This window comes from Drosophila novamexicana, unplaced genomic scaffold (genome assembly GCF_003285875.2).
Source record: "Drosophila novamexicana strain 15010-1031.04,08,12 unplaced genomic scaffold, DnovRS2.1 tig00000877-arrow-arrow-pilon, whole genome shotgun sequence".
In the NCBI taxonomy this organism is placed as follows: domain Eukaryota; kingdom Metazoa; phylum Arthropoda; class Insecta; order Diptera; family Drosophilidae; genus Drosophila; species Drosophila novamexicana.
In genome coordinates, this window is record NW_020824831.1 from 622543 (window position 1) to 649314 (window position 26772).

The following is a 26772-nucleotide window of genomic DNA, read 5'->3' on the forward strand; positions in this document are numbered from 1 at the left end:
GTCTTAGCTATACCTATGCGGCGTATAGCGCTTAACTAATATGGTACATGGACTTTTTTGTTTTTTTTTTTTTCATAGGTTTTTTTATAAAAAAAAATAGTAGAATTCGTTTCGAGCTTAACAAAAACGCAAGCTAATTAAACTAACAGATTGGAGTAGTATGCACTCATCCATTTCTGAGTAATGGGTATGTATATAATAAATATATTTTTTTTTAATTTTTGTATGTTTTGTTGGTGTTTGGACTAAACTAATTAAAAATGTATCACTAGTCTCTATATGTACTATGTATATATTTATATATAAAAATATTCCTCTACATTCGTATAATTTGCTCAAGTCTTAAGAATACAGTTGGTTTTCAATATGAATTTGACAGTTTCATAACGTGCAATGTGCGCGTTTAAAGGGGCGGATGGCGGGTCGGGTGGCCAAGTTTGTAAGACATTTGCTTTGCTCTTTTCGTACAGGGTCAATTTTTTGGGGGTTGGTCAGGGACAATTAGTACAAACTGACTATGGGCCTATACTAATACTACAATTTATGCATTTAGGGCTAGTTAGTTCTATGCAGTTACAAATAATTATATCATTTCTTGCATATTTCGTGTTGCTGTTGTTGTTGTTGTTGTTGCTGTTGGTCTGCTCCAACTCTTTCTCTATAAGGCACAGATATTTGTTACATCAGTTTCATCTAGTTTCTCTTCTATACACATATAAATACTTTTCGCCTAATGCAAATAAATACCAAAAATAAAAATAATTACAAAAATATACAGCTCAGGTGGGAAGGGGTGTCGTCCAGCACAAAGGTAGCGGAAACTACACCTCCACACCGTAGTTGCGGTCGACGACATAGTCGTAGCGTTGCTGCTCTGGCTTGGCCTCATCGGCCAGTGGCGCTGCTACGGGAACGGAGACGGGCACAGGAATAGGTGCAGAAACAGGGGCTGGGTTAATGGCTGGAGTGGGGGTGGCAGCCAGTCTGGACAATGCGCCGTCTGTTGATCGATGGTGATGCTCACTGAGATTCTTATTTCTATTGCTGCTGGCCACCAGAGCCGTGTTAATGGCAATGGTTGTTTCAACCACATTGTCCTCCTCATCATCATCGTCATCCTCTTCCTCTTCTTCGATGGCATCCGCATCGGGATGCATGAATTCGATTGGCAGCTCGGGCACGGACATGCCCTTGCGTGTAAAGAAGGAGATTTTCTCTCTGCAACAAACAATGGGCAAGATTAGCAGCTGGAGACGCTTTGGTCAGCTAATATAACTCACTTGAAGGAGACCAAATCGGGGGCGCCTTTGGGCACCTTGGTCTTGCGTAGCTTGTGTATTTCTTTGGTGGTCTTCATCAGCAGTTTCTGCAACAGACGCTCCTCGGGGAACTTGGCGGGATCGGCACGTGCAACCAGACGCTGGAACTCTTCGTTCTCAATGGCCCAGGCGGCAATCAAAGGATCCTTGTTATCGCACGCCTTCTGAAGACTACAAGAGATGACGAAGCATACAATTAGGAAGATAAGCAGGAGGAACGTTGTGCACTTCAAGCTACTTACACTTCCTTGAGGTTCTGCAGCTTGGAGATTTGATCGTTGAGAAAGAAAAGCTTGCTGTGCTGTGCTTGTAGATCCAACTCCAAGTCCAAGCTCGTGCGTGGTATGTGGTTATGATGCAGTTCTAAAAGCCAAAGAGATTATTAAGTTAGATTCAAGTTACCAGAGTGACGTTTTACGTTGGACTCACTTGTAACAGACTTGGTCGCCTTGGGTTGGAAGCGCAGCGAACGTCGCTCCACGGCGCCGCGATGGAAGGTGTGTGGCGTTACGCCAAAGTGCATGGCCGAGTCCGAGTCGCTGCGATTGAGCCGACAATTATAACGATTCTTGCTGACTGCCGCCGAGGGCGTAAACGTTTGCGAACGCTTCACGGGCCTGTCGTCCAGCAGCTGCGACTGGCTGCGTAGCTTCTCTGGTGGAAAGGCGCAATCGGTGTTAGTTTCCTTATCGGCATACTCCTGCTTCATGTTCTCCAGGTAGGCGTCCAGCATGCAACCAGCTAATGGTGGGTTTACAAATTCGGCATAAGTTAAGAATTCATGTGCTGTTCGAAGAGTTCGACCACTTACAGTGCGTCAGGCCGAGTGTGCCGACCAGCTGCTGTTCATCCTCCTCCTCATCGTCGTCGTCATCATCGTCGCTGCACTGCTGCTCGTTGTGGCGGACATGCTCGGGCAGTTCCTCGGCTATTTGCGCCTGCAGCTCCAATGGTGGCGCCTGGTTGCGCGTTAGCGTTGAGGTTTGCGACGATGTTATTGTGGACTCATCCGAGGATTCTTCGCGATTGTTGGTGTTGCTGTTATTGTTGTTGCTGGCGGCAACGGCGGCAGCTGCTGCCGCTGCGCTTGTGGAGGGCAAATCCAGTGACTCAAAGCTCGGTATAAACTTGGAACTGAGCACATTGTACCATTTGAGCGTGGAATCTTCCGGATTAAACTCGGCCATGCTGATCTGCACAGTGCCCTGAAAGAATCAAATCAAGGCAAGGATTAGAGCTTAGTCTCTTATAATGTACTGCAGCTACGACTTACAATTATCTCCTCCTTTTGTCCAGTCATGCTGACCACGGTCACCTGCAGGCTCTTGGTTAGCAGCTTGTCCAACGAGATGGGCACCGCGAAGGTGTCATTGAAGACGGGCTTCTGGAAGTCGCCTAGCGCCTTGGTGCGTATGGAGGTCAGCGAATTGGGCAGCAAAGCGGCGCGCAAATAACTACAAAAGGAGAAAATGGAAATGTGAGCAACTGCCTTTGAATGGGATCTGAACGGGCAGACTTACACTTGCGAGTTGTCCGTAGTGGCTGTCCAAAGGGCTGACAAATTATTGGCACGCTCTAGAGACACGACAAGCACACCTTCCTGCTTCAGATATTTCAGTCCAATCTGCACCTGGGCCAGTTCCTTACGCGGCAAATGCGCACGGGATGCCTCAAAGACGCCGGAATCACCGGCAACAGACTCGTTGCTCACAGCTGCCGAAACGGAACGCGTATTCGAGGTGGAAGAGGAACGACTCAGCATCTCTTGCGGCAGATCTAGCAGCGAGGGCTTCTCCGAGATGGGCGACAGCGGTCCATTCAGATTGAGCGGTGAACCGAGGTTCAGCTTCTGCAGTTTTGCCTCCAGCATCATGCAGTCCAGCACTGTGGAGTCCAGGTCATATGGATGAGCACGCACAGCAGCCAAAGCCAACGGGATGGCAGGTGGAGCTGCGTAGGCGGGCGGCGCGGGTATCGTAGGCAGAGCGGGCAACGCATTGGCATATGTTGGCTCCTCTTTGAGCTTGGCCTGTGCCTGCGGCTGATCGGCAATCGCATTGTATTTCATGGGCGAGGCGGGCGGCGTTTCCATTGAGAGGCTGCTTCGCGGCGACAGTGAGACCTCCGAGGATGCCTGCGGCTGCGTCTGTTGCTGCTGCTGCAGGGCTGGGTGCACGGGTGGCAGTCGCTGATGCTGCTGGAATAGGCGCTGCGAGCGTCGTTGCAGATCCACCACATCAATGGGCGATTCGCCCACGGCAAAGGGATCTATGTAAATGTCCGTAAAGCTGAGCGCGCTCTTACTACTGGCAGTGGAGAGGGAGCCCAGGCTGCTGCCGCTGCTAATGGAGAAGGTGCTCTCCGAGGAGAATGACTTGAGGCGCTCCTCTAGCAGTTTGGTGGACTTCAGGGCCTCCTGCAGCTTGTCCAGCAGCAGTTGTTTCTCCTCGTGGAAGCGCAGACGATTCGCTATGCATGTGTTGGTCGCCTCGTACGCCTCCTTCAGATCCTCCTCCAGTTTGTGGCGCGTCTGTTGTATGACCTGTTTCTCCTCGGCGCTGCGCGACTTAAGCGAAATGCTGTTTAGGTCGTTGAGCAGCTTCTCCTTCTCCTGTATAAGCAGAATGCGATCCTTGTCCGACTCCAGTTGACCCGGCTCAATGCGTTCCACATGATCCGCCAGCTGCTGTTGCAGCTTCTTGATGTGCTTGCGCCACTCTGCATATTGCAGCTTCGTCTTGGCCATCTCGGCGAAGCGTGCTCCGCCATTCAGATGCTCCCCGGCGCCGCACAGGTCCGTCTGGCTGGCCACGCATACGCGATCAAAGGGTGAAGCGGCACTCATTAGCTCGGCGTTCTCCTCATTTATCTGCTGGCGGCTCAGCTCGTTCTTGATCTGCACCAGACTGCGCATCAGTTCCTCGCGCACCTTCTCGCCAGAGACAAGGGACTTGTGCACCTTGAGCATCTCTTCGCGTATCGCTTGGACCTCGGCAATGTCGTAGCAGCCGTTCTTGCGCGCATTGATCTTCTCGCCCACGGAGTAGAGCGTGTTCATGCCCCGCTCCGTGTAGGATATATCATTTGTAATGTGAGTCAGCTCCTGTTTCAGTTGACGCACGCGCTCACGCGCCAGCATCAAATCGGCACGCAACAGCTCCGGATCGTGTCGGCTCATAGAACTAGACGACGAGCATACTGCAAATGAGAGGAAGAGAGAAGCGGGTAAGTAATGGCTGTTGATAGTTAAAAAATACTCTACAGTATTCGGTATTTATATATATTTGGGCACATACTATGTACAGAGAGAGAAGCGTGTAAGAAGTTAACTGTAATGTCCTGATATCCCCCCCAAAGGGATTGCTGTACATGAAATTTGAGGGAGAATCGGGTAAGTACTCTACGTAAAAGCCTCCTATCGAAATCAATTCAATAGATAGAAGATTAAGTAAGCTGCCTTATCTGGACGCATGTCCAAAATAAAAGAGTGTGTTTATAAGCTGACAAGAATGCGGCTATCATTAAGCAATAATTGTGAAATCTCTTATCGCTGTCGTTTGACAGAAACAATATAAAAAAAAAAAAAAAGAAATCGGTTAGCCCTCGTGATAGTCGGCCTATGGAGAAATATGTTGTGTTGTGTATACTTACAGCTGCTGCGACTGGCCGCCAATTTGTTAAGGTGATTGTATTCCTCTTGGGCAAGATTGAGACGCTGCTGTTTGACATCGTACATCTCGCGTTTGTTCTCCAGCTGATCCTGTGCCGCGGACAAGTAGTCGCTGAGCATTTGCTCCTGTACGCTCTTCCACTCCTGGCGCGGATCCTCAAGCTGTGTGCTTTGTGCTATGTGGTTGATATAGTAGCGTCCAATATTCGAGTCGTACGCCTCCTCCCAGCCCACAGGCAGCTCGTCGCCCACACAATCCTCAAAAGATTGCGGTTTTGTGTAGCTGCAAGAAGAATCAAGACAGATGCAGGTTAGCCATATAGCCAGTTGTACGTGTATCTGGTTTTGACCCAAGCATATTTAGCTTATCAGCTTGTTTGCATAGAGACAACAAATCGCTAATGAATTTCCGTCGAGCAGATTTTGGTTAGTTTTGTTTTTTTCTTGCCCTATCTTAGATGTATCGTAACCTGTTTACTGACTCTGTTCCCACGCCAGCTAATTGGAAGCGTTTCTCTTGGGCCCATTCGATAAGATTAGCGACAACTTTGTCTGGTATTTCCTGTGTGTGTGCATTTTATTTTTTTTTCGGTAAAAGTGGGCAAAAAAATATATATACAGACACACTTCTTAGATTCTCAAATATTTACCATGCAGCATTAGCACTTGCCTAATGGAATGTCTTCTCACTGCAGCGTTTGTTGTTGCCATACAATGTGCCCGTAACCCCGTACCCTCCCTATGCCATATGCTTTTGCCATATGTCTAATCTTATCGAGGTCGCAATTTTCCCGCTGCGGCAAAAGAGCTAATGACGATGACGTTGTCGTTGTCGTTGTTGTTGTTGTTGTTGTTATTGTCATTGGCTGTTGTCGTCGCTGCGGCTGAGCTTTTTACTTCTTATTTTTGTTCGGTTATTTGTTTGCGAAATTCAATTTCAATATCAGCGCAGACAACAACATTTTCGCATTCCAATGATAATTACTAATCTTCATAAATTAATTGCTCCAATAGGTACACACACACACACACATGCACACATACACTCGCTGTAGTCTACACTCTGATAATGGGCTTCAATTGAAAAAAAAAAACAATATTTGTTGTTTTCCTTAAGGCTGGCATATTTATATGATTTGTTAATTAATCATTGCTGTGGAATTCACGCCATTTAAAGAGCAGCGCGCAAAAGGCGGCCCGGCGCGATAATAAAATGTGCGCCATATGCGCCACACACGCACACACACACACAAATCGACTTGTACATGTGTATGTTTATAGAGCATCAGTAGAGTCGTTGTTCAACATGGGCTCAACCGTCCGACAGTTGCGCATTAAATAGGAATTTTCCAAGAATAAAAGCTGTTTGACGCAGTGGCTGCAGCTCAGCCCAAAGATTATGCGCCATAAACAAAAGTATCTGTGAGTTTGCGAATGTATCTCAGCTAGTGTTTTGCTTAAAATAAAGCAACAATTCTTGCACATCAAGCAATTGTAAGCAATTGAAGCATTGATGGACATTACAAGTCTACACTAATTTAAAAGCCTAAGAAGCTTGTACTTAAGTCAGGTGCAAGTGTTCTTAAAGTCATTGTCGATTCCAGACATTTTGAAATACAGAAGTTCTCTAATAAAAGACTTATTACAGAAATATAAGAAATGCATATTTGTTGTTAGACTCATTCTAAAGACTAATCCAAGCATTCATTTGTTAATGTTGTTAATCAATTAGAAATAAATAAATCAAAACTTAAGACATTCTATTTCGGCCATAATGGATAGCGTTTTTCTCTGAGTGTAGCTATATAGTTTGCTGACTAAGCAACAGATCGTGTGTCGCACATTCGACCCAGCTAAACAATCTTCAAATTCAAAGTCTGAAATAGAGATTCTTTAATTAAGCTGAGTTTCAGTTTGCCGATCAGTGTGGAAATATGTATTTATTTAAATTACTCTAATGAATCAGCGAATTCCATTCGCCTGTTTAATTTATGATCAGCTGATCATTAATAGCCGCAGCCAGTTGTGACGTATCTGAAGGGGACGACGTGCACTTGGTCAGGGACGTTAAAGCGAAACCGAGTTGCTGTGGGCTTCTGGCGATAAGCAATCATTAAAATTGCATGTGTTTCACAAGGGTTCGATTTGCGTTTAAATAAAGAACAAATGGCATACAAAATGTGTGCCATATAAAAGTGCTTTGTTTAGATACAATACAAAATCGGTCAGACGGATGGAGGGGGGATTATATAGCAGCTTGTGCAAACAGCAAAAAGTGCAGCCGTAAATAAATAAACATAAACACACTGACAAAATGTAGCCAAAGACATGTTCCAATCTCGGAACAGAGTCCAAGTCTGAGACTGACACACAAAACGATCTGGCGATCGACAGAACCTGATAGCGATGTCAACAAAGCACCCAGAGAGCAAGAGAAAACAGTGTGAGAGGGGGGCAAAGGCAGTGTGAGGGATTCATAATAAAAAAGCGTCGAGCTCTTTTTTCATTTATTTATTTTCATTGGCTTTTCCACGTTAGGCAATGGCACACAGTTGATATCTGCTTGAATTACGATCGCTCATTTGTTTATTTTGCATGCGAGCTAACTGTGCAAATAAACATAACGATCGTCCAACTGAGACATCAATATCACGTACAGCCCTAAAGAGTATATAGGTATACATACATACATACATATACATAGATATATATATATATATAAAGAAATATACATATATAGGAGAACTCATCTGTTGATCAGCTGAGTAGAGAGTATTTGATTATATATGTATTTATATATTTTATTTAATGTAATTTATGTTCTCGTTTCATAAGAAACGTGCTACTCTTTTTAGGTATGAGAATTTCAGCAATAAGTATCTTACACCTCACCCAAGACAATTTGGTTCTAAATCATTTGGACATTACGTTAAAATTGATAATCAACTATGATTTATACTCAATTTAAGAATAAACGCAAATGTTTTTCTTCAAGTGCACACGATCGGTTGTGAAATTTGAATAGTTTGCAAGTTATTTCGATTTCTGTTTCATAAACTCAATTGAGGTTTGCACAGGTGGCAGCAGAGCGTGCGGCAAACGCAGCTGGCAATAAAAAATGTTAAAAAAAATATGAGAAAAAAAGTTGCCTTTTAATCAGCTTCAATGGGCGAAGTGCATGCAAATTTTTATGGTTTTCCATTAGCGCTTGAATTGGATTCACATTTGACCTCAGCGAGACCTAAGCAAATCAAAAATCAATGAATTGTGACGCGTGGTGCGTGGTGTGTGGGACGTTGCATGCATTGGCATCAAGTAATAGGGCTTCTTCTCAAGTCTCTTGACAACCAACTATCGAGCGACCCGTTGGCGTTGGCCTTTTAACAGTTGTTGGCTTAACTAACTGGCTAACTGGCGAACTGGCGACCACTGAATGGTTAAATTGCCACAGCCCACATTAAACGTGGCGTTCGGCTCAAGAAAACTGCATAAATTAAATAATTGTAAACAAAATATTTATGGCGCAGAGCGTCGTTGTATAAATTCGCGCTTTATTCAACAAAAAAAAAAAAAACATAGGAGGTACACAAAAACAAGTTTCGGGCCAACAAAATATTTCAGCATGAATTTCGTTGTCACAATAGCGACAGCAACAACAACTACACAACTACAGTGAGGCATGGCTGGGCATGGCTGGCCGGCCAAGTGGTCATTGATGGTGAGGACAACAACAGCTTTAACAGCAAGTTGTCATTAGGCAGCACTTAAATGAAATGCACACACGCACACACAGTTATGTACAACGACATATATGCAGATACAGATACAGATACACGCACGCAGCATAGATACATTTGTTTAAACAAAATTATTTAACTGTTTACGACGCGTTTTATGCTAATTGGCCCGCTCATAAAACGTATTTCTTCCGAAGATTCTTTGCATATATATGTAAAGTATTTATTTTCTAAGTGACTTTTGGTTATATTTTTGGCTTTATGTAAATTTTTTATACAAGTTTTGCATTTTTAAGTCTAGCTTACGGCCCTTGGAAACTTTTGTTTTCGGCAGCCTTGTTACAGAAAATATATTAAAGACGCCACAAAATTCTATACTCTTTCATCTGTTCTAATAGTCGATCATTAATTCAGTTAAAGAATTTCCAATCGGCCTGGCCCGAACATCATTTACCAATTCAAATTCAATCAGGCATCAGAGACAGAAACAGCAACAGCAACAAAATAACAGTTGAAGCCGGTTTTCGAGCAATTTCATACACATCTTTGGTCAACACAAACATTGGACGTGGAGTAGTTTTTTTTTTTTTTTTGTGGGGTATCGAGTTATCTATCATCTATATGGATGTCGCTTGGGCTTAACCAAATCACGTAGTCACTGTCAAGTTCTGCTCTAATTGTTAACTCTATTTCTACGCTTGTTTTGTTTTTAACGGAACTGAGATAATAAACCATACGCTCTTCTATATAGTACACACGCAAACACACACTTAGAACGCGACTAAGACAACGATTTCCGGTTAATATAAAAGTATAAATAAATATATATGCATATAAACGACAATCGCATGGCCCACTTGGCCGCAGCTCAGCTCGAAGATTAGAACAACATCAACAACAACTACAACAGCAGATTTTTATGCAAAAATCACAGCTCACACATATCTACATAAACATTAAAGTCAATTTATCAAGCAGTCAATCGAACATCACCTTGACATACCTACATGTATTTATAGGTACGGGCCCCGAGTAAATATAAACAAAACAGTTGACGCAATTGTCTGAGTTTACGGCATAAGATATTACGTTATGGTCGTTAGACATACGTAATATCGTATGATCGTCACCTGCTAAGATAACTAGGAAAATCAACGGATTAGAGCATAACTATTGAAATTCACGATAAGTGTATTAATCATAATGTAGAAGATCAAAACTATATATGAAATACGTGCGTCATTTATGGACATTTGATCGTCACTTGACAGGAATGTCATGACAGCCACAAAATCTTGGAATGTGAAGTTGATATGGGAAACTCCCGAGTTGCATGTGCTTGAGTTGAATAAAGGATTACAGAAAACAAGAATGGAACAAATTAAACTTTTTGTACCTGATTTTTGAAGAAAATCTACTTTAAATTTAAAGTCGGATTCCTTGTGGACTTATTTTTTTCATATTAAATCTACAATTCTTAAAATAAATACACAATTCTTGAGTCTAGTTAAAAATCTTATTTGAAGTGGCAAATTATAAGTAAATCTATGGATAGATAGTTTAGCAAGTTATTAGATGCATCTTAAAATTATAGATCAGTATAATAAAGTATAGCTAATAAAGCTAAATAATAAATAATATTCCTTTAGAGATCGTATCACACTATCAAGAATTATTTTATACAATATTGGATATCAACGGATAGGTAAGAATTTATCGTAAACAGAATCTGTCTGCTTGAGATACAAGATCAACATATATGATCGAATGAGGTTGTCTACAAGTAAGTGCTTAAAATTATGAGTCAAGATTATTTTTAGCAAACATCATTATTTAAGATCTGAGATTATCAAATTGCTTTCAGACCCATTTAGTTGATATACATCTAATGATGATCATTTTGAATGTGCTTTAAACGATTTTCTTAAATTTAAAACTTTAGATATACATGAAATGTATAAATCTGATAAGCATTAGATTAGATTAAAATATATCTACACAAAGGTTGGTGTACAATTGATTTGTACTTTCGCAAGATTTAAGTATATTAAAACCTGAGCACATTTTTAAGTTTGCACTTTCGATATCTATCCATAACTTTTAAAGAGCAACATCAACTGATCTAATATGAAATGACACTGTGACACACATAAATGAAATGAACATGGAATCTAGAGCAGAAATAAATGTTTTTTTGTATTATTATCACATGTTTTTGCTGCTGGTTACTTGACTTGCTTTGGGTTGGGCTGGGATCGTTTCAGTTGACTCGGTCGCTTATCAGATACGCGTATAGAAATATTTAAGAGCTTAATCAAATTAAGCTATAAAGGTCGTACGTCGTTTTTATCTTATCGCCCAGCTGGTTGTTGTCGACTTTGTGTTGATGTGTAAGTATATCATAAATAAAAGAAGAAAAAAAATGTGGAAAATAATATAACCCGGTATTGCTCTATGATTACTTTTTGTAGCTTGTTTCAAGTGTCGTTCACATTGAAATATTTCTCGCTTGCAGCCATTTTACTTGTTGCCTCGAGTTGTGGCAAATTAAAAAGATATTAACTGCATTTCCTGTGCCTCATGACTGTCTATCACACTTTAACTTCCTTCCGGCTCACTTTTCTATAATTTCCCAACGCGGAGGGTCGCTGGTGGAGCTGATAAAAACGGAAACGAAAACGTCGCACTTCAAGCAATTTGGTGTGGAGCTTATCAAATGCATTTTACGAGCCGGCTCTATGCATATTTTTTAATAATTATTTTACCGAGTGCCTCAAAGTCAATGAACTGCGCATGCGGTAAAGCTATATTTGTCTTCAGCTCTTTTATATGTTATACGTCTACAGACCTTCTCCGAGGAGATAAGCCTAAGGCATTTTCTGGCTGTTCTTTATCAACTATTAAGTTATTTAACAATCTTCTAAAAAGCATATACGTATATGGGGAGGGACACAGAGTGTTAGGTAGCGATATCTATAATATTTTTGTGGCTTTCTTTTAGAGACTCGATATCTACAGTTCGTAAGTGGGTGTCAATTACAGCGCTGAGGCGCTGGCAGAGGCACAGAGAAATATGTGTGAGCACAATTCGACCTGAGGCAGTATATCGGCCAGTCTTGGAGCCATTTAAATGGCGTGGGCCGATGACATTAGTCACAGAGACGCTGGGAACTACATGGAAGACCCACTTATGGAGGCCCACAAACGAGTGACAGCTGGTAATAGCCAAGTTTTGTTGCTATTGGTGGCCGCACTCTTCGGCGCATTTAGCGCTCATTTCGAAATCACAAAATGTCTACCATAAATTCCAAAGTGAACAATTGAAATAAATTTTTGCGCCATGCGCAATGCCAACTGCATACAAATTAACTATTAAAAAATTCATAGAATTTATACACAGCCACACACACACACACATACACTTGCACACACAGCAAACAAACATATGTGCGGAACAACAAAAGCGCCTACTTGGGGCAAGCGTTCAACATGCCCCACTCCCTATTTGTGGCTCATGGCAAAAGCAAAATAAACTTAAATTGAAATTTATGATATTTTATGACTTGTTGACGGGCATTATTTCGTTTTCTTCTCTTTTGTTTTTTTTTTTTTTTTTTGTGATTTTGGCTTAGATTCGGAAAAGCGTTTGTTTACTTTCAGCAGGCACTGTTCGAAATTCCAAAAACTTGCACAGCAAATGGCAGAAATAGCAAAAATAAGATATATGGTGAATTACCCAGAAAATGCCAATGAAATCTGAGGCTGCCTGTGGCCGAAATACCCTGGACCTATTAGCACTCTTAAGAGGGAGTATTGTTTATTAAAAACATGAAAAAGTTCAAAGGCTTAATAATACGCTCGACTAAACGATAAAAAAGAAAAATATATCGAAGTGTTGCAGATAAACTGAAAGTGTTATGCTAGAATGAAGCTTAATGTAGAATTAACCTTTTCAATATTTGTGTACAGGGTATTGCTAGCCGTGGACAGCTACCAAGTTATGCGGGCCAATAGACAAGGTGAACATTCTGATCATCATTCGCTGTGCCATTGATCGATGAGCGCTTTGACGTCTTTGGATTCACATGTTCATATGTGTATGTACGTATATGTACATACATATGTAAGTACGTGAATGCCCCCATGCATATGCTAATATGGACGACCATTTCTCAGAGGATGTAGGTATTTGCCAATATTTCACTGTAACAAGTATACGAAATTGCTTTCGAAATGCTTCTTCATTCAAACTGCTGATGTTGCTGCTCGCTTTTGGGAAATATGCATACGGTATTCGGTACGTCAACAAAAATTCGAGGTATGCGCATTATAAAGCTTTAAATTCGACACGACAACTCGGAAACATTTTCGTGTCGTTCGAGACGCCCACATGGAACATGCCAAGGCACAAACAGATACACATAGGCACACACACACACACACACACATGACCAAATATTTCACACAAAATTCCTGCTAAATACTATACACATATGAACATTTAGCTGCTCTATAAAGAAACCTTGACAACGTCAAGAGCAAAAAAAAAAAAAAAAAAAAAAAAAAAAGAAAAGACAACAAACAAGTGCAAAGTTTGCTTTAAACATCTTGGCCTGCAAAGTGTCCACCTGTGCAGTTTATTTTCGCTGGCATTAGCCGATTCCCGGAATTCTTGAAGTAGTTGCAAATGGTTGCCACTAGCTAACAAGGCTCTAGATACATTAAGAGGTAATAGATGCTTTTGTAAAAATTATGTGCAGGCTATAGATAACTTTGTCCAATAGTATCTGCTGCGATCTCCGGCTTACATTTATTTACATCTTTAATATTTGTTCTATAGTCTTTAGTCTTAACTTCATTATTATTAATACTATTAACTTTGCGGGTACGATCGTTCGCCTCCTCCTTGCATTTTAGGATTCCATAGTTTTGTTTGCATGGAATAAGTGTAGCCTTTTTTTTGGCAAAATATACTTTTGATAAAGATACTTCTATGTGCAGTTAGCACGCTATAATATGAGCTCTGCTGCCGACTCTTAGCTTAAGATACATTTCGAGCCAATAGATACTTAATACTAAATGATATGCAGTCTAGAGTTTTAGCAAAGAGTCTCGTTGATGTGATCGTGCGCCAGCCCACTCCTGGCTCTATACTATAAGGTCTATAGTTCCCATCAGCATAACTATTGCCATTACCATAGCCATCGTCGTCGTCGTCGTCGTTGTCGTTGTTGTACTCTGTCATTAACAAAACAACTGTTGCGACCTTCACATACCAGAGCAGCCAAGCGACTGTGAGCCAAGCGAGCAGCCGAGCAGTTGAGCAGTCGAGCAGTCGAGTAGCTGAGCAGCAGCGCGCATGTGCACATACGTATGTAGATACTTATATATATACATATGTATACAAGCTTACAAACATATCATACACATGTGCATATGTATGTATGTATATATATATATATATATATATATATATATATATATATATCGCATATTGAAATAATAATAAGGCGAAAAATCCAACTGAGAAACGTGAATGCGAATGCGAAACGCGAAATGACGACGACGACGCGACGTCAAAGTCTCAGACAGCAGTCGACAGCAGAAATTTGTTATATACTATATAGACTTGTATCTGTATCTGTAGCAGTAGCTGTATCTGCTGCTTGTATCTGATAGAATGTGCTCGTAATAATGCGCGAGTGCGCCGCAAAAGGGGAAGTTGCATTGTAAATATGACGAACGCTTAAAGTTGAGCTGGGGGCGCATTCCTCGCATAAGGTCGAGCGTATAACTGGGGAGGAGCGCACTATAATCACACTCACACAGCACACACACTCACACACTCACACACACACACACACAAGCTGTGAGTTAGCTGGAAGCAAGTCTTAGTTTATTTAACTTATTTTCTTGCTGGGAATCCGGCCATGGGTAACGTCTGACAAAAAAAAAATAAAAATAAAATGGGGAAAAAATTATAATTTCTTTGCAATTTCACTGTAAAATGCCAAAAGGAAGCGAGTACAAATTTCTTTGGAATCGTATTAAATACATTTTTTTGCATTTGCCATCTGAAAATATGCATAATTTACGATTCGTTTGTTTCTTTTTTTTTCGATGTTGAACTTGTTTTCGCATTTAGAAATTTCTGTTAGCTAAATGCGATTTCATAATTTACAGCTGCCAATAACAAATATTTCACAAATATATATTTCCACATATCTGCAGCTAGACAATTTGATATATTGTTCGTAAATACGCTCACAAGTGCATAAAATTTAGAAAATACCCCCGTTTGCGAAATGAAGAGCACAAAATTCGCCCGCATGTGCATAGAATATTGAATTTATTTATAGACGTTGATCTGTTTGGAAATTCTCAGCACGAATGCGAAAAAAAAGAAGAAATAACAACAACAAAATTTAACCAATTATTTTATTTTATTTTTGTTTTTTTTCTGTGATATTGTGTGCGCACACTTTGTAGACAGTTTGGCAATTCGCATCACGGCCAAAATTATTTCAAAAATTTATTCATTAATTTCAGCTCATATATGCGTATAGTATATAAACATATTTTATTTTTGCTTTACATGCCAACAAGCTACAACCACAACAACCATACAATGGGCTTGAAAATACTTTTCGACAACTACAAAAAAATGCCAACAAGAATGAAAGCTGCTGACCAGAAAAAAAAGAAGAAAAATGCCGCATGTCAAATGGGCCAATTAACATTTCTGTTATTTGCTGCTTTTGTTTTCAATTTGGTTGTTGTTATTTTTGCCTTTTTTTCGTGTCTTTTGTTTATAAATAACGAAAAATGTTTTTGTTTAAGTTTTGCTGTTGTTATTGTTGTTGCATGCAAAAATATTTGTGCGCTGTTATTTTTAACGCCAGGTCATAAATAAATAAATTATGCATGCATTTTGATAGCCCTCATGTTGCTTTTGCCTTGCGATCGCTTTCGGCAGCTCAGCTCGGCGCATTCTTCTCTAATATTCTAATATTTTTTTCTATATACATGAATGTGGCCGCAATAAAAACCCCTCCCGAAAAAAAATTACAAGATTATTGTATTCAATATTTGCTGTTGTTTATCTTTTTCAATAAACACACACACACATACACATATACATATAGACAGACGGCGGAGAACGTGGAAGATTTCCAATTTTATGGTCAACGCTCGTGACATTATTAGGAATTTACAACAAACTAGTTGTTATATGGCTAGAACCAATTGATTTGAATACATATTTTTGCGTTCTCCAGCTGAATACGAATATCTTTTTAAAGGTAGATGAGTTTGATAAAACAGCGATAAGGCTAGGCAGAGCTTGAACTAGAGATCGCATGGCAACAGCACCACAACAAGAATCTAAGAATCATTTAAGTAACTCTAGTTGCAGCATAAGAGGTACATTCAGATACATTCTAACATACGCCTGAGAATGGTTAGCTCAATTACAATAGACGCTCCATGGGGTCTATGTACAACTATCGGATACATGTTGAAGTATCTATTAGAACAACACACAATTTATATGGAAGCAATACATTTAGGAAAATATATGTAGTCTTAATGACATTTAGAAAGATACATTTTCGATATACATTCAAGCAGCTAATTGAGCTATGCATGCTGCAGCTTTTGTTATGCATAGTTGTAGTTGTTCAACGAGCGAAAATGCACGACAAATGAGACAAAATGTTTCTAATCAGCAGCAGATGTACTCGCTGCAGATACATAGCTACATACATACGTACATATGTGCCCACATGTAGGCTTATGTGTGTGTGTGTGTGCGTGCGTGTGTACGCGATCATTTACTCCAAAGCAAACAAATAAACAAACGCACAAACATGCATAAATAACTATAACTCGTTGCAGTTGCAGCAGTTGCAGCAGTTGCAGCAGTTCCCTCCAGCAAAGCAACTCACACAGTTACTGGAACACACACATACACACACACACGCGCACGCTAGCAGCAACTACGTCGCGCCGACTGCGCAGCGGCAGCGGCTCAGGAATGCGGTTTTGACAAGTTCTTCTAAAATTGTACGAGCAACTTTGCTATTTACGCTATGAAACGACAACAACAACAAAAGCAACAACAGCAACAACAACAACAGCACCAATGACGAGAGCGGCAACGCGCGAGTGTGCGAAGGAGCGCGGAAAGCAAAACAAGCAAGAATGCAGTACACTGAAGGGGATACTGAATAGCTAGCATACCCTGAAAATAGATGTGTTGTCAACTAACTAGGCGTTGACTTGAAGAATGAAGAGTTACGAATAAAAAATAAATAATTGTTAATATTGAAGTTCAGCATGTTTAAAGAGTTATTTAAACAATTTATATAATATCGCCTTCTTCTGACTAACATAGGCCCTAGAGTATTATATTATTATTAGCAATATTTGTTTACACATCTTACAATGTGCAGCAACTACATAGCCCATTATAAACCTTTGAGTGCAGGGTATTTAAGCGAGCGGCTAGCAGTGGGAGCGGGCACACGGCATGGCGTTAAAGACGCAAACGGAGAGCAAAGAGGCAAGCCCAACAACAACAACAACAACGGCAGCAACTGTTGTTGTTGCTGTTGTAAAATATTTCAAAGTTGCAGTGAACTCGCAGCAAGCGCGGCACCAATTGAATGCAATTTGTGCGCCTGTATGTGTGTGTGTGTGTGCGCGTGTGTATAGATGCATTTATTGAAGCAATGCGCGCATTGCCTTAAATGCCAACTTACTACTATTTCTGCTGCCATACTACGCTACGCCCAGCTTTTTAGTAGTTGTTGGTTGCCTTTTGTATTTGGCAAAGCATTCCAAACGGCCATAAAATGTTCTTATTTATGTATGTATGCAGCCTTTGTATGTTTGTATTTAGCAAGCTGCACACGAGTTGAAACTGGCAGCGGTATACGGGGGAGATAGACAGCCAGAGAGAGAGAGAGAGGGGGGAGGCGGGGGGGGGGGGGGGGGGGGGGGGGTGTGTGGCAGCGTGGGGACAGGCCGCGGAGTTGCTTTGACATGAATGTCAGCTTTGCGCATTTAAGCAGTTTAATCAACATTTTTTTTTTATTTCTTTTTCCTTTTTTTATATTCCTTTTTATGCTGCTGTCTTCTAAGACGCGGCTGCCAGCAGAGAGAACCGGAGCCGGTTTGTTGGCCATTTCATGCATGCAGCTAGGCCCCCTCCCAGCCGTCTCCTCCATCCCGTACACTAGACATGGCATGGCATTCTATGTGCTGCACTTGAGTGCAAGTATCTGTAACTGCAGCTATAGCTAGCTGATGCCGCGTGTATCTTTCTGTCTATATATGTTCTATACATACATGTGTGTGTGTGTGTGCTGTCGTCGTTGTCGCTGTCGTTGACTGCGGCACTTCGCGTATTCGTATTCTATGCAACGTTCAAATGTGATTGCACTTTTCTCAACTTTGCACCAAAAATACAAAAAAAAAATAACATGACCAGTTGGCGCTGTTTGGGGCTGAAAGTGTTGCGCGTTGATGCTGACCTACAAACCAATAAATTCCAGCTCAAGTATCTGAGGAATGCAACCGAAAAGAAGAAGCAGAGAGGAAGCTGAAAGCTGCAAAAGAATGAATAAGCAGCAGATCGCGCACAAAATAAATTATGCTCCGCTGTGCTAAACATTTTGACAGCAGATTGGCCAAAGCCAAAGATACAACTGCTGCAGCTACTACAGATACAGATACAGATACAGATACAAAATACAGCTATAGCTTTTTGGGGCATTCGAGGAATGCAGGCGAGAGACGACCTCTGTCTGGTTTTGCCTTATCACTTCATTAGGCCATAAATTCGACAACAAAGCATGAGCACAGAAAGCAGCATGAAAAATTCCACAGCGCGTGTTTTCTTCCTCTTCTGTTAATTTCATGCATTTTTTTATTGAGTAGCAGCATCAGACAGATACACAGTTACAGCAGCAGATACATTGTGGCAGAGTTCTGCCTGAAGCTGCTGCTGCGTCTGCTCCGCCTCCGCCTTCGCCTCCGTCATGTTAATTATGCAGCATGCGCTGCATGCATCCACAAGATACAGATACAAATACAAATACGAATACGAATACGAATACGTAAACGCGTGCGCAGAGCCATAAGCCTACACTTCGTTCTCCAGTCTCGCCCAGATACGAACTTAAGAATATGTTACGCGCACTCAAATGGCATTCGGAAAGTGCTACTGAAAAAATAATACAAAAGATTCGTGCGTCCAACAAAAGAAACACAACGAGATAAACGAGATGGAGCAGAGGAGAGGGGGCAGCTGAGCTGAGCAGCATGCAGACTGTATCTTTTGGAATGTCTTTAAGCTGTTGTTGCCTGCACTTCCTCCTCTCCAGCTTCAGCTCCATTCTCTTCTCCATTTCAGCTGCTGTCTGCGGCAGTGCCTGGCTCTTTGGTGATCGCATCTCATAAAGTGGGCTTCGGGCTTGGACTCTGGCAACAGCTGATTACAGCGAACGGCAGCGCCTGATTAGGGCAATTAATTGCCAGCGATTGGAATGCGCAGCGCACCCGACCCCACCCCACCCCACCCCACCTTCATCTCCACCTTCGCCAAATTAAGGCAATGGAATGCCAAGCAGATCTGCAACACATGGCGCACATGCCAATTGTGGCTTGGTATGTTATGGTAAGGTATGTGACTTGGGTTTTGGATTTGGGTTTGGCTCAAGAGAGTGCCCGCTGCACAGATAGGAACATTAGATCAAGTTAAATTACGTGGCTTTTAAAGCTAATCAAAACATGGTATGCTTGATCTAAGAAATATCTACTACAACGAGATTAATTTCATTTTCATTTTAAATTATTTGAGAAATTTTTATAATATTTTTAAAGAAAATCTTATCTTATTCTATGCCAGCCATCTAAAGCTACATCCCTCAATATGCTTCAATATCAGGAAATGCTCGGGCATATGTCTATATGCCTGCATATATTTTATTTTATTTCTCTGGTTACATATATTTTGGGTCTGTCTGTCTCCTTCCGCTTGGAAAACAAACAACAACAAAAAGTGCCATAGCAACTGCAACAGGCATAAACAATGCAAAAGTATCTCACAGCAATTTATCTTGAGTATGCACATTCCTGTGCATGTTTCGTTTCATTTCACTTGAGTTTTTTTTCCCTCTTTTGTTGTTGTTGTTTGGTTTCTTTGCTTTATTATTTTTCATTTCATTGCATGCATGGAAAATTGCTACCTTTGCAGGCCAAGCTGCGGGCACACAAACGCATATATCACGATCACTCAAGAGCCCAGCTCAGCACATGGCAAGGCCCAAAATGTCGACGAATGCAAAAAAGAAAATAAATAAATAAAAAGCAAGGAGCAGTTATGTAAGGAATGCCGAAGTTTAAATACCCTTGCTTAACATACCCTATAAAATATAACATCGTAATTGCAAATTTTGCTTGAGATAACATGAAATTCCTTTTCTAGCGACAGCTATATGTTCAACTGTTGCTAAAATACAGATCTATATATATTATAGATGCATTCTTCTTATCGCTATAAGCCTCATGACGCACTTATAATACCCTGTGCAAGGGCATAAGTTGGTAGAAAATCGCCTGCGGAACGCGCAGTTTAAACAGCTCGAAATCCAATCCACAGCCACAGCTAGAGACAGAGACAGAGCCTTAGTCAGAGTCCGAATCAGACTCAAGCTCAGGAGGCAGCGCCTCAGTTGGAGCCTTAGCTTGAGGAGACGGCACCCATGGCCCCTGTAAGAAGGGGCAACTTAATTTTCTGCTCACGTTTGCAGTTCTACAGTGCGAGGCGAGTGAAAAATTGGCCAGCTGCGGGAATGACAGCTGAATTATTATAAATCGATATGGCTAGAATACTGCTAGAGCCCACTGTAAAGAGATCGGAGCGATCAGGCAGCATTATTTGCTTTCAACTGCGAACCGAGCTGCTTTTCAAGGGTAATGCCACGGCGAGCGGCTCTTAATTAGCACATGTTGAAAAGGAAATCATTATGCCTGATAAAAATCACAAGTGTTGATTGCTACAAGTGAGGACGAGGAGGACGATGCGAAGGGGGAGGAGCGGCAGGCGGGGTGGCTTGGGGCAAGTCGGTAGTCAGCAACAAGTGCGAGAGAGTTGACAGGAAAAACTCACAGATCGAAAACTCAGATCGCAGTTGGCTTGTTGGCAGTTCGCAGCTTGCAACTGGCAACTGGCAACTTGCAGCTTGCAACTTGCAACTGGAAACGAAAGAAAGAAAAAAAAAAACAGCCGCTAAAATGGGCAAAACATGCAGCGCGACTAGCAGCGCACTTATGTATCTGCCAGTTACATTATGTATCTTCTCTCCATGCATGTGGCATGGGGCATGTCGCTGCCCGTTGCACGTTGCACGTTGCACGTTGCACATTGCAAGTGCAAAGAAAATATTTTTTGACGCTTTAGGCCGCTGCAAACTAGAAAATGTTGTTGCTGCTGCCGCTGCTCCTGCTGCTGCTGGCGACGTCGCGCGTTGCATTCATGCGCGTAATCAAATTGTAATCACGGCTTGGACGAGGGCAGGCAACAGCAGCAACAACAACAGCAACAGCAGTAACAACAACTGCAACTGCAGCCGCAGCAGCAACAGCAGCTTTTGCTTGCTGTTGTTGTTGTTGTTAAGTGGAAATACTTGTTGCACAAATGCAATGCGGGCTGCTGCTGCAAACGCTGCCGCCGCCGCCGCCGCTGCTGCTGCTGTGTATCAACATCTGTACAGTGAAGCCTCGTGAAATGCAACTGCGTATGTGATGGCAGAAAATATATTAAAATCACTTCAAAATTGGAGCTTAACAAAATCTCAATTCACATTTCAAAACGTATGAGTTGCCAAAGATCTACAATTTTAAATATAAATTCATGTATAGGGTATAATCGCGTCAGTTGGTAGCCAAAGGTTTGGCGACGCCCACTTAGCGACAGGCATAAAGCGAATAGATATATGAATAACAATCTGAGCAGATAGATAGATTATATAGATAAGTCAAAAAATAATAATTACATAAATAAAAGTACAATGTGAATAATTGATTACATGTAAAAATGCATTCAAGGGTATTTCTCTTTCGGTGTTTGCAACAGAAAGTCTTACTTTTTGCTTGACTCTGTTGTTGCAATTGCTGTTGTTTTTGTTTTTGTTGTTGTTGTTATTGCAATTGCCTTGTGCAATTTATTAAATGAAAAATGCCGTTTTGCAGCTTTCCAAGTTGCATTGCCTGCATGTTTCTCTCTCTCCCTCTCTCTCTCTCTCTCTCTCTCTCTCTCTCTCTCTCTCTCTCTCTCTCTCTCTCTCTCTCTCTCTAGCTCTCTCTTTCTAGCTGTCTTTCTCTCGCACTGCTCGTGTATGTGTGTGAATTGGCTCTGGCATCTTTTGCAGCAACCAAATTGAATTTTATGCAAATTTTACTGTTTCTGCTCCGGCAAGAAAAAAAGTTGTAAAAAAAATCGCCACATCTAATGCATAATGGCACGCATGCTCCACACACACTCGCACACACACACATGTCTCTGGCATTTAGAGGTTTTTATGCAATTGCCAACGTATGCATTGGCAAATGCCACGGGTTGAGCCAAGAATTAGAACGCTTCATTTGAGATACAGATACGCATATCGGCCAGATAATTGACGTTAGCTGTGCTGCATTGCCCCAAACCCCCTCCCCCTCCCTCCTCTCTACACACCCCTTAAACAAGTGGCCCCTTGCCGCTGGCGCCACTGCGTTCGACTTTTATCATAGTTAACAAGCGGCCGCTTTCGCTAGGCCCATTTTGGCGGCGTAGTCAATAACGATTTTTATGTAAAACAAACGAGTTCGAGCTCGAATCCGAATCCGAATTCGAATTCGAACTATCGACTATCATAACCGGTAGCCGTGTTGTTGGGGTTGTTGTATTGGCTGCTGTAACAATGGTGATCCCTGATAATATGTAAGCCCTCAATCAACAGATTTCGGCTAGGCTAAGAGCTGATCCATGGGATCATATGGATGACTGATGATCGCAGCTTTTGAAGTTCCATAGTTTGTTAATGTTTTCTATTTCTATGTTTTCACAATGATCGATGAAACTGTCGACAGACTGTCACCAAACAAACCAAAAAGAAGAAGCAAGATCCATGCTTTACAGTTTATTCAAAATATATGTATGTAGGAAAAAATTCCACTGTGCCGCTGGGTTGGGGCAAACAATTTGCCGAAACTGGCCAAAAACGTTATTAGCATGGCCAACAGCGACGCTGACGCAGTCGTCTTTGACTTTTTGTTTATATAAAAACAACAAAAAAAAAAAAACGAATTAAAGAAAAAGAAAAAACAAAACAAAAAAACGCCCGTTGAAAAGTTGTACAGACAAGTGAAATACACAAGTATTTCAATACACTAAGTTAGAGTTAATCGACTTGGTTGAAATGTTGGTAGCACCCAGAGAATCGAAAATATTTTCAGATAATTTACACATAACATCATTTTTCTCTAGAGTCTCGTTTCTTAGAGTTGGTCATATTTGACAAAACTCATATCAAAAGTATACAGAAAATGCGCATAATTTGTATATTGAATTGATTGATCGATCGAAATATCTACTCAATATTCATCCAAGTGTCTACATATTTTCAAAGGTATCCCCAGTTCGGGCTTGCTTATCGCCGTGCTGGGATTTCTGTTCGCCCCGAATGGGCCCCGAGGCCTGGCTCGCTTCGCCTCATGGTATAAATTTATTTATGGCTTATTGGAATTTTTGCGCGCTACCGGCAGCAATTTTTAAAAATTTAATAACAGCTCGTATGCCGGCAGAGCGAGATAGCAATAGTGTGTGTTAGAAAGACGGCGGACACAGCCATAGAGAGAGAGAGAGAGAGAGAGAGAGAGAGAGAAAGAGAGAGATAGCGCAAGATGGGGCGAAATAATTGTGGCAAAAATATGCGAAACGTGCAAAATGCCAATAAATTGAAGCAAAAAAAAACATACAATAAATACTTGATGGAACCACACACATATTTGTTGGGGGGGGAATTTTTGTGGGGAAAATATATGCGAGCACGTTGCTAACGTTTGTTTTGTGATCAGTTTTGCTGGAGATTAAAGTTCCATTAAATGGAGAAGTGAAGGAAGTAAAAGATCCCCTTGGCACATTATGAGAGAGGGGAAATTTCGTATTTTCAAGGACTTTTGCCACTGGAAATCGCGCCATATACTCATCAGCTAATCTCGTTCTTATTCCATATGAAATCTTGGCCATTTTCCACTTGGCACATATTTATACATATATGTATATATGTATGTGTATCTGTATCTGTATGTGCACATGTGTATGTGTGTATGTGAATATATCGACTTGATGCATAACCCTAACAAATGCGCAGATGTTTCATTTCATTTCTCAAGCAAAAACGTATCGCAACAAAACAGCGAACAAAAATTCCACAACGCTTTCGGTTTGTTTAATTCAGTGAAACATTTTGAACAATGTCCATGCGATTTGAAACAAACAAAGGGAATGTTTGTGTTAATTGAAAGCGTGAAGCACAGCTACAGACACACGGTCAGATACACACATACACACACACACACACACATGCATAGAGCAAAAGAATTTGAGAAATCAATTATTTCGAAACTGCAAAATTCCTACATACATTTGCAATTGTTTATGGTAAAAAGATAGCAAAGCAAGCGAGAGGGAGAGCGAGACGAGAGCTAGAGCGAGAGCCCCAGCTGGAGAGAGCGCACAGCAACAAAATGTGAGCGAACGTCGAGGCGAAACGGCAAATGGCTAAATGCTCATGGGGCCAACTAAAATGTATCTATGGCCTGATGTGAACGTCGCTAGCAGCGCCGCACCCCGCCGCACTTCTCCATTCTACACACCATCCGATCAGACAACTGTGCCTATTGCAGCGCACACACGCTCTCTCTCTCTCTCTCTACCTCGCTGTGGTTCACTTTGTATGTGCGCGTATGACATACACTCTACACACACAACTCTACACATTACGTATGAGGGATTTTTAGTTTTGCTTGCCTTTTATTTTGTTTTACGTCGTTTTTTTTTTTTTTTTGCGGATCATTCGGTGAGCTTTATTTAACTTTTGCTCTCTCTCAGCTTGGCCCCACGCCCCGGTGCCCCCTTCACTGCCCAGCCCCTGCCGCCGCGCCTTGTTGTCTGTGCTGTCGCCGTCGCTCGCTGTGCCGTTCGCCTTGCTGTACATTTTTGTTGTTGTTGTTTTTTTTTTATTTTTTTATTTTACATTTCAGTTTTTGTTTGTTGCCGTTGCTTCAGTTGAGTTCAGTTATACTTGGAGTCTTAATCATCGCATTGGAATGTTTACATGCTCAAACTTATTTCTTTTTGTTTCTGAGTTGTTGTTTTTTTATTTTGTTTTGCTGCCCTGCTAAAGTATGTAATTTATTTCGCTTTTATTGTAGTCTGCCTGCTGTTGCGGTTGCAGCTGCCGCGGTGCCTCTGACTTCTTGCCGCATTCCAATGCACACACACACACACACAAATACGCACGCACACTCATGCGCTGGCAGATGCGCAACGCACCTTTTCTTTCCGGTTGGAGCTCGAATTTATATGGTTTTTTTTTTTGTTTTAAAAGGCTTCCTTGACAAGACGTCTCTATAAACTACATACATATATATGTGTGTGTGTGTGTATATATGTACATAAATATATGTGTATATATATATATTATTCGAATGGTATTCTTACCGATCTCTGGGATCCAGCCATGTGGTCTTTTTGTTGATATGATCTATGTAGTAGGTCTTGCCGTCAAAATCCCTGGCAATGTCCCAGCCCTCCGGCAGCGGGAATTCGCTGTGCTGTCCAGGCTGCTGCTGATGATGATGATGCATATGATGATGATGATGATGTGGATGTGGTTGTGGATGCTGTCGCGGCTGCTGCTGCTGCTGTTGATTCGACATTTTGGCACAAAAAAAAACTTGTCTGTCACTTGGCGCGCGTTTTTCTTCTCTTTTTATTTTGGCTTTTCGGTTTCTCTTGTTTATGCTATTTGTATTACTTTGCCTTGTGCAATGTACTACATATATACAACAACATACTTCCACGGACGCGATGCACGATAAGCGAGCGTAGTTCGCTCAGCGAATGGTAGAGAGAGGCAGCTAGCAAGGCGCGGGCGCGCGCTCTCAATTATTTATTTACTTTTTTTTCATAGCTGCATTCCATTCCAGCACACACACACACACACACACACACTAGCTCGCGTACGCACACACAAGTCACACAACGCAGACAAAAACTCTCGCGCACGACGCGCCATACGATCACTTTGTTGTTGGATGTATAGTTGTCGATGCTGCTGCTGCTGCCGTTGTTGTTGTTGTTGCTGCTGCTTCTTCTTCATTCACAAGTCACACAAAACTGACTGCAAGCGAAATTCAGTTTTTACTTGTTTGCTAGTAATGCTTAATTAAAACTAATTAAAAAATAATTCAGCGTTTGTTTATTTTTCGAGTTTAAAACGCGGCAGCAACCGTACCGATCGATAAATATCAATTAAAACGTTTGGCGAGTATATTATTGCTTGGGTTTCTTATAATTACTTATTACGGACACATCATTTTCTTAACAATGCGCCTAGTTTCGACTATTTCTTGCATTTAAACTGATAAACTATTTAGGCGACCGCAGAACCAACCGCTCACTTCAACAACACATTCTACAATAACAAAATTTATGTTACCCAACATTGTGGATGGGAACACTTTAACAGACTGTAATAAAAAGTCTAACAGAGCCATGTTAAACTAACACTGTGTTCAAATAAATTAATGACTTGCTGCAATAGCACATATTGGCACTGTTATTAAACAGGTCCCATTTAAAGGATCGCATACTTAGGCCGTAGAAAAGACACAGGCAAAAAAAGGATCTAATTAATAAAACTGTCAAATAAACAAATGACTTCATTAATAGTTAAGGCGCTGTTTGCTCAATTTCTTCGCAGCTGCCGTTGGC

At 41.4% G+C, this 26772-nt stretch overlaps 1 protein-coding gene across 1 annotated transcript; it reads right to left on the bottom strand.

The window, feature by feature from the left end:
• Window positions 1-246: 246 nt before the first annotated feature.
• On the bottom strand, window positions 247-25731 carry LOC115764966 (protein kibra). The gene is made up of 9 exons (XM_030708291.1): window positions 25498-25731; window positions 4971-5272; window positions 2840-4517; window positions 2593-2773; window positions 2131-2524; window positions 1749-2060; window positions 1562-1682; window positions 1281-1490; window positions 247-1218 (listed from the first exon to the last, which is right to left on the bottom strand). Exons 1-9 carry the CDS (start codon window positions 25713-25715, stop codon window positions 822-824), a joined length of 3813 nt encoding a protein of 1270 aa, XP_030564151.1. The 5' UTR covers window positions 25716-25731; the 3' UTR covers window positions 247-821.
• Between the last annotated feature and the right edge of the window lie 1041 nt (window positions 25732-26772).

Coding starts and splice junctions, on each gene's coding strand:
- LOC115764966 (XM_030708291.1), bottom strand. CDS start 25,715: ATGTCGAATCAACAGCAGCAGCAGCAGCCGCGACAGCATCCACAACCA. Junction 5,273..25,497: donor TGGCTGGATCCCAGAGATCG/GTAAGAATACCA, acceptor TTCTTCTTGCAG/CTACACAAAACCGCAATCTT. Junction 2,525..2,592: donor GACAAAAGGAGGAGATAATT/GTAAGTCGTAGC, acceptor TGATTCTTTCAG/GGCACTGTGCAGATCAGCAT.